At 47.9% G+C, this 12,863-nt stretch overlaps 1 protein-coding gene across 1 annotated transcript; it reads right to left on the reverse strand.

The window, feature by feature from the left end:
- Positions 1 to 2,165: 2,165 nt before the first annotated feature.
- On the reverse strand, positions 2,166 to 8,908 carry HSPB1 (heat shock protein family B (small) member 1). The gene is made up of 3 exons (XM_083588051.1): positions 8,412 to 8,908; positions 2,815 to 2,878; positions 2,166 to 2,486 (listed from the first exon to the last, which is right to left on the reverse strand). The coding sequence occupies exons 1-3, from the start codon at positions 8,818 to 8,820 to the stop codon at positions 2,297 to 2,299; spliced, it is 663 nt and encodes a 220-aa protein (XP_083444177.1). The 5' UTR covers positions 8,821 to 8,908; the 3' UTR covers positions 2,166 to 2,296.
- Between the last annotated feature and the right edge of the window lie 3,955 nt (positions 8,909 to 12,863).

A 12,863-nucleotide genomic window follows, 5' to 3' on the forward strand; every position in this document is an offset into this window, starting at 1 on the left:
TGGTTCTCCTTCGGATCTTCGTTCTTAATCTTGGTGCCCTGGGCTGCTGGCTTTGTTCTCTCCCCTGCCTCGCATCCCCCCAACCATACAGAGAGGCTCTGCAGCAGCTCTGACCATATAAGGCCTCGCCTTCATCACTGGCCTGCTTCTCCTGCTCTGCCTCCCTCCCCAGCCTGGTCAGGGGCTCCTGGGGGACCGTCTGCAACTTGATTGCACCAGCTATGTCGATGTGCACTCACAACGCTTGACTGCGAGGCGACATCCGCATGCGATTTTAAAATTTCCAGCTGTCGGTATCAAAATGCCATTGAAATGCTCTGTGTCATTTGGCCACAGAGGAATGTCTCTGCACAACGCCCGTTTCACCTGTGCAGACAAATGCATTCCTTCTATTTTTTATTTTTTATTCTCTTCTGGCCAACACCTTTTTTTCCAGAATTGGAAATGGGTCTATTTCCCTAAGATATACATTTCTCCTAATATAATGCTTTTTAGTTTTGGTGGGGGGGTTTTGGGGGGGGCAGGTTCACTTTCAAATGCACTTTACACACATTTGCAGAAATTACTTAGCAGGAGAACTGCATGGCAAAATATGGAGAAATGTGGACATACAGTGGTACCTCGGGTTACATACGCTTCAGGTTACATACGCTTCAGGTTACAGACTCCACTAACCCAGAAATATTACCTCAGGTTAAGAACTTTGCTTCAGGATGAGAACAGAAATTGTGCTCCGGCAGCGTGGCAGCAGCAGGAGGCCCCATTAGCTAAAGTGGTGCTTCAGGTTAAGAACAGTTTCAGGTTAAGAACGGACCTCTGGAACAAATTAAGTACTTAACCCAAGGGACCACTGTATTGTTGACATATTGTTCCGGAAAGTGCAAATCTGGTAGATTTGCCTTTTAAGTACAAACTGAATCAAAAAATTTCCCTTCCCTCAGACCAATATATTGTCATAGATTGGGGGTGGGGGCTAAACCCTAGAAATTAATAAATGGTCAGATTTTGATTATTTGGAGTATTGAAGGGGAAATTGCAGGCTAGTGGAGTGAAACAGGCTAAGCTTCCTTTCCAAGCCAGGGCCACACCTGGGATGGAGACACGAACATGACAAAAGGTGCCGATGCCCCATGTAGGAGGAATTCTTGGGCCTGGCCAGACAGAAGGTTACCGGGGTAACTGGGGGTGAAGTGACAGGAAAAGAGAGTCTTTAGCAAGGTGTGCTGGGAAGAAGAGGGCAAAGAACAATGAAATATACTCAGAGTCCTGTAGTGATTTCATGCTCTTTGTTGCAGCTTGTAAAACAGTGATTGAATTGCCCCACAAACCTCAGGCTTTTATATACATTATTTACACAATGGGTCCCGTCTGAGCTCCTGGAGCCTGATTGGTCTTTTCCTGCAAGCCAATCAGTTGTTGCATTCTAGGATCCTACCTGCCTATTGTTCTAGGATTCAAGGTTAGTACATAACAAAGAAAGACTGAGATCCATCTTGGGCAGGATTGTGAAAGCCAACTGCAGCCACTTGCTAGCCACAGCTGGCCAATTCTGGCTGGCCTTAAACTGCTCCTTGCCCCCTTTCTGCTGATCTTATATGTAGCTGGTGAGCTCCATTCAGCCTGGTGGGTTTCAGGTTCATTTCCCACATTATGGTTTCCTTACATGGAAAGAATTCTCTGTGAGCATGGAAAAGGCTTTGAGCCACTGGTGGACAGTAAACGCACTGAGTTGTAGAGAGTGGGCCTGCTCCCTGGAGGGGTTGCCTAGCAACTGTGCAACCCAGCCAGGGATGACCAGTACTTATGAATGGGGTTGGTCATTGATGCATACTTTCCCCAGCCACTCTGGGCAGGTTACAGCAATTAAAAAAGTGTAAGACATTAGACACTAAAAATTTCCCAGTACAGGGCTGCATTCAGATGTCTTCTGAAAAAGGCCAAACCGTGGGGTGCTGATGTGCATCAAATCTGTATGCTTGGTTTCGCATGCTTTGAAACATTTATTTGTTAATGATAATTATTTTTGTATGTCCATTGCATCTGACTGTCTGTTTTGAAGGCCTTGATTCTTAGTCCACATGGATGGCCGTTAATCGGCCGACTCCCACCATGACCCCAAACACAAAAACAAGACGATTCAAAATAAATAAATCAAAAACCATACATGGGGTTTTAAAAAAACACAACTTTATTTGTGGCGCTGTTGCAGAGGTCTCTGTCTTTACAAAAAAAAAGGGGGGGATACAGGAAGGTTTGCCCGTTTTTGAAACCCGAGTGGTAAACTCCCACCCGTCATTTACACCTTGGGAGCCTCTTCCGGTTTCTTGGCTCCTGACGGGGTGATTTGGGCATGCGCCTCGAAGGTGACAGGAATCTGGATTTCGGCAGACTGAATGGCCGGCTTGGGCAAAGGAGCCTCTATCGTCAACATGCCATCGGGGGAAAGGGAGGAGCGGACTGCAGCAGGGTCGATACCAGGGGGCAGCCTGTAGAGGGGAACAGAGAAGCGTGAGAGTGGAATGAGGCGAGGTGCCCAAAGCAGTACATGGTTATGGGTTCAAGGGGGTCAGTCTGGATGATATCAGGGGGATCCCTTCCAGGCCTGTGGTCCTGTGCCCAGTGAGGATTAGTATCCAGCAGAAGAAGCTGCTGAGCTGGTTGGACAAATTCCTTTGCAAGGTAATGAGAGACAGATGGCAGAAAGGCTTGGAAAAAATCAAGATTGAGGTTGGTGGGGCAGCAGATCTGCGTTCCTTGTCCTCAGACCCTGAAAAGCTTCGCTTCTTTCCCCAGCCAACTGGTTCAGCTACTTACGTGTATTTTCTTGTGAAACATCTGGAGATGAACCCATGATCATCCTGCCTTTCTTCATGCTTGCCTGAAAAAGAAAACGACATTGTCATGGGGCCATTGATACATCAATACATGCCCCATGGGCTACATTCATTTAACTCTTCCCCAGGCACCCAAGCAGCCCTATTCAACCTGCATTCTGAAGCATAATTGTAGCATAATTGTAGAGTTGGAAGGGACCCCTACTCCAATCATCTCTCTCTCTCAGGTCTAGCCCAAGATATTTTGCCACCTGAGGCAGACGAGAAAATGCATCCCATCCCTGCCATTATCTCACCCCTGCAGGATTTAAAGCCACATGCACCCTCGCCAAAGCAGAATCCAAGAGGCAGAGATGGGCAGGGCGTGAGGGGAGCAGCAGGGCCAGTGCCCAGCCACCAATGAGGTGCAGCAGCAGCAGCAGCCCCCGCCCTGCTTCCTTCGTGTCAGAAACACTGGGCAAGAATGCCATGCAGAGAGAGAAGGGAAGCCTGTGGCATCTGCATGCACGCTTACTTAAGGATGGGTGATTATTATTATTATTATTATTATTATTATTATTATTATTATTAAATTCTATACTGCCCTTCATCCAAAGATTTGCAATGTGCAATTTGCAAAGTGAAAACACAAGAATACATACCATAATAACAAGCAAAAACACTCACAGACAGTCCAAAAGGCCACAGACTGTTTAATTATCCAAAGGTCTATGTCAGTTTCAGGTTCTCATTTTTCCAATCTTAAATTATTATTATTATTATTATTATTATTATTATTATTATTATTAATATTAAAAACTTCCTCATGGAAATTCACCAGCATTTTAATGTGAATTTCTCTTAATATGCATAAACCTATGGAATTTTCCCTCCTTTATTATATGAGGGAAGAGCCCTGGAGTTGGTATTTGGAATATTTCTTGGCTGATACAAATGATTTAATAACCAAGTTCCTCCTCTCTCAAAGGCCTTGCAAGATGGTACTCTCATTTTAACTGCTATTTGTATCTTAGGTTTTCTCCTTGTAGCACATTCTGTTTCAAATATGTGTGTGTTTTACTCTGTGCATCATATGGTATTAAAAATACATGAATGCTGCATTGAGTGTTGTTATTTTTCACTCTCTCTTCTATCTTAATGGCTTTGTTCCAGCATAATAAGTGATTTATTAATGAAACTTTCTCTAATATACATACTCCTGCAAAGTAATCTTCCCTAACAGAATGCTGTCCGCTATGGTTCCCACCCACCCACTGAATATATGCATTTTTAGGTATGTTTAGCCCAAGTATATGCATTTCTTTACCCTAGTAGCACCCACTCTTCCAAAATAATATGCACTTCTGCAAACGTAACTTGGCTGGAGAACTGCGCTGAAATATCTGGAGACGTTCAGATTTGAAAAGGTGGCCTGATACGGTTTGTGGATTGCTCCAAAAAGTGCGAATTACCTCTGTAGGCCTTTAAATATGACCCGAACCAAATTCTGCCTCTGATCCCTGCTACTGAATGGGTGAAGTTTCAGACTTGGCATAAACCACCTTCCCCTTTTTTTAAAGATGGGGGAGACATATGTTTAAAAAGAATAGATATTTAATGCTTAACATGGATGAATTGGTTAGAGCGTGGTGCTGATAATGCCAAGGTTGCAGGTTTAATTTCTGGATGGGACAGCTGCATATTCCTGCACTGCGGGGGGAGTTGGACTAGATGTTCCTCAGGGATCATTTACAGTTCTATGATTCTATGAATATCTGTAGGGAAATCACTGGTCACCCCGAGCATCAGCATGCCTCTTGCCCTTCGGTTGGTGCCAGAAGGGAGGGAGCCTTCTAGGCATGAACAGCTGTAACTTTGAGCTTGCTTCCCTCCTCCTCCCTCCTCCTCCCTTTTCCTCATGTGCTGTGTCTTTTTTAAAACGGTCAGCCTAGCAGGGGCCGTTTCAGTGCTGATTTTCATCAGCCACTCTGAGAACCCTGGACCTGGTATCAAGCTCCGAAGAAACCAACTAACCAACCAACCAACCTTCACTGCTGCCGTATTTTTTCGAGAATTGACTGCAACACCAAACCATTCCCTCTTCCTTGTGTTCCTGCCTCCCCACCCTTGCCTGCTGCTGTGCTGGTTGCCATGGCCACATGTTAAGCCATGGACCGCAAACATCCATTAATATTTCAGAGGGCGATGAACTGAGATTTGGGTGGGGGTGGGGGTGGGACCCCACATGGATGGGTGCCGGCTGCGGTATCAACAGAGCATGAGAAGTGGGGTGGGGGCTTAGCTGTCAACTTTTCCCTTTTTTTAAAGGGAAATTCCCTTATTCCGAATAGGATTCCTCGCAAGAAAAGGGAAAAGTTGACAGCTATGGGTGGGGGAACCACATTTCTCCCAACCCAATTCCTGAGGGGGGGGGAACTGAGCGAAAGCATGAATAATTCAGAATGGCCTGGCAGCAGATTTTGGGGAGGGGGGTCAGAGGCACCCAGCAGCTGAGGGGGTAGGGAAGGACAGGGAATAATGTTTCCCAGGAAGGGTGTCTTGCATGTAGCAGCAAGGGGGAATCTGTTAATTTGGGGAGAATGATCCCAATTTGGGGAGAATGATCCCTAGTAATAGCCAAAATGTCCAGTATAGTATAATTCTCTCATTTCCACCTATTTATTAATGTTTTGCCAAATAGGTTTATTGTTGTCTCAAAATAAACCGTTCATATTTCTGAATATTAAAAAAGAAAGAAAGAAAGAAAGAAAGAAAAAGAAAGGGTGTCTCTGGGGGGTAAAGGCTGTGATTCCAGACTTCCTCCCCGCTCCTCCTCTGCCCACGATTCGCTAAGGCGCAAACTTGGCACCTGATCAATCTCATTGATTTTAATCAGGGGTGTAATGTGGCAGCTGCAACCCAGCTGGCTGGGAGAAGGGGGGGGGAGGAGAAGGGGGGAGGAGGGACCTCCCAAGCTCTGTGCTCCTTTGTCTGCCTTCTTGGGCCACACCCATCTTTGTTCTTTCCGGCTCCTCTGATTGGAGGAGCCTCACCGAGGGAAAAAGTGGGGAGATCCGACTCAGAGCACTCATCGCCCTGATGCGCCTCAAAAAAACAAAAGCATTTGCCACAATGGCTTTTAAGGTGTCACAAGACCAGTCCTTCTCTCCCTCCCAATTTTCTGTAACTGACTAATGTGGCTTTATCTCATTAGCTTTTTCCCTCCACCGTTGGGCTGAAAAAGAGGCAGGAGGGATGATCTCCCCACCCCCAACAGGGAGAGAAAAAGAAAACCAGCAAATTATATTATTAGTAGTACTTAGTATCTCAGTCGGTAGAGCATGAGGCTCTTGATCTCAGGGTCGCGGGTTCGAGTCCCACCTTGGGCAAAAGATTCCTGCATTGCAGGGGTTGGACTAGATGACCCCCATAGTCCCTTCCAACTCTACAGTTCTATGATTCTACAATTCTAATTACCCGTCCTTCACCAGCAGGTCTCTGGACACACTACAACGATTTAGAATTCAGAATTAAAAACAGGACAGATGGCACTAGCAGGAAGAGGGTTAAAGGTAAAGGTAAAGGGGCCCCTGACCATTAGGTCCAGTCGTGTCCAACTCTGGGGTTGCGGCGCTCATCTCGCTTTATTGGCCGAGGGAGCCAGCGTACAGCTTCCGGGTCATGTGGCCAGCATGACTAAGCCGCTTCTTAAACAGCCGCCTCAAAACAGAGCAGCGCACGGAAATGCTGTTTACCTTCCCGCCGGAGCGGTACCTATTTATCTACTTGCACTTTGACGTGCTTTCAAACTGCTAGGTTGGCAGGAGCCGGGACCAAGCAATGGGAGCTCACCCCGTCGCAGGGATTCGAACCGCCGACCTTCTGATTGGCAAGTCCTGGGCTCTGTGGTTTAACCCACAGCGCCACCCGCGTCCCTAGGAAGAGGGTTAGGGTCCTGCAAAACATGAATTTGCAGTGCCATAGGAACATAGTGATCTGACTTCTCCCAAGTCAGACCATTGGTTCATCTTAGTACAGTGGTACCTTGGTTCTCGAAAACCAAGGTGTGGGTTCTGATTGGCTGCAGGAGCTTCCTGCACTCAAGCGGAAGCCGTGTCAGATGTTTGGCTTCCAAAAACCGTTCGCAAACTGGAATACTTACTCCCAGATTTGCGGCATTTGGGAGCCAATTTGTTTGACAGCTAAGCCATTCACAAACCAAGGTACCACTGTAGTGTCCTGCACTGACTGGCAGCAGCTGTGTACATGGCTTCCTCAATAAGTGTTTTATTATTAAATACCCCCTTGCCTACCTGGAGATTCAAGCCCTCCACCTGCCACCTGAGTAGAGTTGAGACAAAAGGCAGGAAGAACCAGCTGCACAAACAGAAGATAGGGGACACCTGGCTTGGCAACAGTACAGGCGAAAAGGATCTAGGGGTCTTAGTGGCCCACAATCCGATCATCAGCCAACCGTGTGATGCAGCAGCAAAAGAACCTAATTCTATTCCAGGCTGTATCCACAGAGGTGTAGTGTCCAGATCAAGGGAAGTCATAGTCCCGCTCTATTCTGCCTTTGTCAGACCCCACCTGGATTACTATTCTTTAGCTGTGAATCCTGCTTTTTTTGGCGAGGGGGTGTTAGATGACCCTTTGGATCCCTTCCAACTCTTCAGTTTTGTGGTTCTACGAGTGCCATGATCTAGTCTCCTAGAGGCTTGGGAAGATTACACATTTTTCAGCATTGGAGTCTCAGCAGATTTTTGAGTTCCACATCACCTGCCCTTATTTCCGAAAACAGAGAAGGTGCCTTATCTTATTTTCAGGCTGCTACAACTTTCTTTTGGTCCATTCATCACACACACACACACACACACACACACACACACACAATGCCTGGGCAGCTCCAATACATTTTGTCACCTGAGGCAGGCAAAGGGCACAATGGCCTTATCAGAGCTCAAGGACACAATCCAGCCTGGCAAAAATACTTCAGAGTGCAGAGAGCCAGCGTGGCCTAGTGGTTAGAGTGTCAGTCTAGCTAGAACCTGGAGAGGCCAGGGCTGAAATCCCCACCCCACCCCAGTCCTGAAGAAGCTTATTGGATGACCTTGGTGCCCCCTCAGCCTAAGCTACCTCAAAGGGTCATTGCGGAATTAACTGAGACGAGGGAGAACCAAGTTTGCTGCCTTGATCTCTTAGGAGAAAAATGCAGCAAATCTATTCATGCATTGAGCAAGTCAGCCATCAATCAATGGATTAATTATTGCATTAATAGACCACCTTTTCCTCCAAGGAGCTCCAGGCGGCATACAGGGTTCCCGCTGCCCCCCATTTAATACAAACAACAACCCTGTGAGGTTGGTTAGGGTGAGATTGCGTGACTTCCCCCCAAGGTCACCTAGTGAGCTTCATGGCTGAGTGGGGATTCGAACCCAGGTCCTGGTCTGACACTCTAACCACTACACCACAGGAGGGACAGGAGGGTGTGTGCCTTGGGGAGAGTCGTTTGGGAGCCCAACTGAGGGTTGCCTCTAGGCCATACTGGGCCTCCAGGCCTGAAGTCCCCCTCCCAGCCTCCCAAGGGATGGCACTTACCTGTGATCTCCACCACACCGTCTTTTGTTTTCACCACCAGCTCCTCGGGCGCAAAATGGTTGACGTCCAAGGCCACTTTCCAGCTCTCGGAAGTCTGCCGGATCTCTGAGATGCCGCTGCTGAGCTGGCGGCTCAGGGCCCTGCTGTATGCTGGGTTGGCGGCTGGGCTGGCAGCGGCAGCGGCGGCGGCAGCGGCTGGGCTGGCGGCCACTGGCTCTGGGCTAGGGCTGGCCAGAGGGCGGATGTAGCCTGGCCAGCTGGTGGTCCCCGCAGGCCACTTGTACCAGTCCTCAGGGATGAGGGGCATCCCAAAGGACTGGTCGAAGAGGCGGCTGCCCCGGTACCAGTCCCGGAAGGGGTCCCAGCTGGGGCTGCGCAGGAAGGTGAAGGGGACTTGGCGTTCTGTCATGGCGAGGCGTCCCGGAGTTGTCCCGAACCGCTTTGTGGAGCCTCTTGACTCATGTGGAGAGCTGGAGCCGCCAGCTGCCCCTTATCAACAGACAAACGCCTATTTTGGGAGAGGAATTCCAGAGGTCTATTAATGGAAATTACTCTTGGCCCGAGGAGCTGGTGATGAGTGTTGCCCAGGTCCTGACAGCATTTGTCATTTCGGCCCTGTGTGTTTTTCCAGGGTGGGATGGAGACCAAGTCCCATCGGAGCTGAGCAGGATCCTGGCTTCCCAGGCCTGCGTTTGATCTCAGCAAACCGAAAATAAGCACAGGCCAGTCTGGGGAGGGAATGTGTTTGGGGGGAGTACAGTGGTACCTCGAGTTAAGTACTTAATTCGTTTCAGAGGTCCGTTCTTAACCTGAAACTGTTCTTAACCTGAAGCACCACTTTAGCTAATGGGGCCTCCTGCTGCCGCCGCACGATTTCTGTTCTCATCCTGAAACAAAGTTCTTAACCTGAAGCACTATTTCTGGGTTAGCGGAGTCTGTAACCTGAAGCGTATGTAATCTGAAGCGTATGTAACCCGAGGTACCACTGTATTCACATCCCAGAAGGCTCAGGAGTCGCTGGCCTTCCCTCCTCTGCCTTACTTATAAGAGGCAGAGAATCTTGGAAACCTGAGGGCTAAATCCAGCCTGCCAGGCCTCTCATAACCATAGAATCATAGAATTGTAGAGGTGGAAGGAACTCCAAAGGCCATCTAGTCTAGCCCCCCGCGTTGCAGGAATCTTTTGCCCGATGTGAGGCTTGAATCCATAGCCCTGAGATCAAGAGCCTCATGCTCTACCGACTGAGCTAAAAGCCATCAATAGTCTTTTCCTCCATGAATTTGTCTAATCCTCTTTTGAAGCCATCGCTGCCTCCTGTAGGAGGGAGTTCCATAGTTTAACTGCCCTGCATAAAAGGAGGGCTTTGTTTTACCCGGCAGAAATCTTCCAACGTTCACCTTCATCTTCCAAAGTTGGAAGGCCACACCCTTCTGTGCAGGCCACACCCCTTAGTTGCTCCGGAGCATCTCTGCCTCCTTCTCTCCCTCCCTCCCTCCCTGGTGCTTTGAGTGGTTCAACAGCACCTTCCCAGCTTCTGGCAGTCCTTGGAAAGACCATTTCCGCAGAGTACCTGAGTCTTTCGTATGTATGTCATAGGGAGCTGCCTTAGAACAAGTCAGAGCAGGGGTTCCTCTAGCTCAGTGCGGTTTACACTGACTGGCAGCTGCTTTCTAGCATTTCAGGCAGGGATGTTACGAGTTTGTGGGAGCCAGTCACCTATATTCCTATATATTCCCTGTATGTATTTCTGACCCATGTAGGACCAGTCTGGAAAGTTAGCCTTGGTGAAGACTTGACGTTATCATCCCCCCAAAAGTTTTTGATTTGAGTTTCCATTGAAATGAGGCTGTATTTTAATATTTTAATGTTGTATTTTAATCTTGTTTTTAAGTTGTATTTCAATTTGTTTTTATATCGGGTATTAGCCGCCCTGAGCCCGGTCTTGGCTGGGGGAGGGCGGGGTATAAATAATTTTTTTAATTATTATTATTATTATTAGTTAGAAGCAAATCAAGCCTGGCTAGCTTCCTGTGTTTGGGTGATCACCTGGGCGATGGGCCATTAAGAAAGCAAACGAGAGGCGGCTCTGTGCCAGGGGGCAAATGGGTGAGGCCCTTCCCTCAACTCCCAAATAGCAAGAAGCGCAATGCCTGAGTTGGAGATAAGAGTTTGCTGGAGAACAAGCAGCAAGCAGAAAGGCAGAGAGCAAGGCTTTGATTTCTGCTTGAAACCAAGGCTGCGGCTATGGAAGAAGAAACTGGTCCTTGGGGTGTGAATGCTGTGAACCCCTCCATCCTAGGCTCAGGTTGCATAGATGTATCCAATAAACCATACATCCTAAAGACACCACAGTTTCCACTGTGCCACATTTCCAAAGGGAAACACGAACTCTGGGGAAGTGCCTGGAAACCTTGGAATCTCTCACTGCTTGCAGATTGGGGTAGCAGGCAAGATATGTCATAGGAAGAGGCCTAAGAACAAGTCAGATTATTGCTCCGTCTGGCTCAGGGTTGTTCACACTGACCGGAAGCAGTTAAAGAAGCCCTTTCTTTTATCTGTCCTGAATTTCCCAACATTCGGCTTCGTCAGATCTCTACCAGTTGGAGTGAAAGGAGAGAGGGAGAAAAAAAAAAAACCAACCCACACTCTCCATCATTTTGTACCTTCCCATCAAGGCCCCTCCACTCGCCTTCCAGGAATTGCAGACTCCAACTCCCATCATTCCCAGCCAGCCTAATGAATGGGCAGGGAAGATGGGAGTGCATTTGAGCACAGTGGTGCCTTGGTTCGAAAACCAAGGTGTGGGTTCCGATTGGCTGCAGGAACTTCCTGCACTCAAGCGGAAGCCACACTGGACGTTCTAAAAACGTTCGCAAACCAGAACACTGACTTCTGGGTTGCTGCATTCGGCAGCCGTTTCGTTTGACAACTAAGCAGTTCAGGAACCAAGGTACCATTGTCGTGGGATGGCTGCGAGGCAGAATCAAGGCGGCTGGTGAGGAGAAGGTGACCGAGAGAAAGATCTTTCTCTTTCTCGCTGTCTCGGCGACGATGAGTCAGTAGGGAAAGCAACTGCTTGAAGATTACGAAGAGCCCCCCCCCCCTGAAGTTGTAGTCATCCTTGGCCGCATGCCAGAATAACCCCTGGAGGTTCTGAGAGTCTCCAGAACATTTTTTGGCCTTGACACCTGACACCCAAAAAAAGACACGGAGAGAGCGAGCGGAGAAGCATTTCCTAAGCAGAGATCATTTCCCCCTCTCTCTCACCCAGGCTGGCCGGAGGGAGGTCCACTTTGGCCACATCCGTGGCAGAGCAAGGCAAAGTGTGTGACTTTACTTGACTGACCACGGGGGCGGGGAATACTATAGGCTTGTATTGTTTCATTAGATTTTTAACAATGTGTTTCTCATTTTGTATTTCCTTGGTGTATAGAGCTTTGGAGACAGCCAGTGTAGAGTTGTGAGTGCTGGCCTAGGATCTGGGAGAGACCAGCATTCAAATCCTCCCCTCCCCGCCGCCCCCAGTTTGTCTTGAAGCTGGCTGGGTGACTACGCGCTGCTAATTCACTCTCAGCCCAACCTACCTCACAGGGTTGTCGTGAGGATAAAATGGGACGGAGAAGAAAGGTTTTGAAATGAGTAAATAAATTACCGTATTTTTTGCTCTATAAGACTCACTTTTTCCCTCCTAAAAAGTAAGGGGAAGTGTGTGTGCGTCTTATGGAGCGAATGCAGGCTGCGCAGCTATCCCAGAAGCCAGAACAGCAAGAGGGATTGCTGCTTTCTCTGCGCAGCAATCCCTCTTGTTGTTCTGGCTTCTGAGATTCAGAATATTTTTTTTCCTTGTTTTCCTCCTCCAAAAACTAGGTGCGTCTTATGGTCTGGTGCGTCTAATAGAGCGAAAAATATGGTAAGTGTGGTTGTGGTGGTTAGAAAGTCAACAGCAAGGCCTGAGAGGTCAAGGGAGCTGGAAAACTATGTCTGCCACCTTGAGCTTCTGGGATAAAAAATGGGGAATCAATCAAACAAACAAACACAAGTAATGCTTGGTGTTTAGTCGTGTTTTTATACTATGTCAAATGAGCGGGATAATTAATAATAATAATAATAATAATTTCCTTTTCTCTGCTCAAAGGCCTCCCAAGTTGTATGCTAGTTGCATTCATTCTAGTTGCAGTCTACATATTTTTTATCTCTTATATTATATTGCATTTTAAATGTTTGCTTGTTTGATTCTTTGCAACACACTGTATTTTGAGTGTGTGTTTTAATGCTCACGTCTTACTCCCTGCATGCCCTGTTTTAGCAGGTCTGTGACCGTATAGTACATAACAATAGTGGTGAAATATTAAGGGGAGGAGGAGGACATAGGCGCTCCTGCAACAGAAAGGACGGCAAGGTCAAAAGCAAGACGAAGTGGCCATGGCTGTGCGTTCCTTCCACCCGTGCTGG

This window comes from Podarcis filfolensis (genome assembly GCF_964270895.1).
Source record: "Podarcis filfolensis genome assembly, chromosome: 15".
In the NCBI taxonomy this organism is placed as follows: domain Eukaryota; kingdom Metazoa; phylum Chordata; class Lepidosauria; order Squamata; family Lacertidae; genus Podarcis; species Podarcis filfolensis.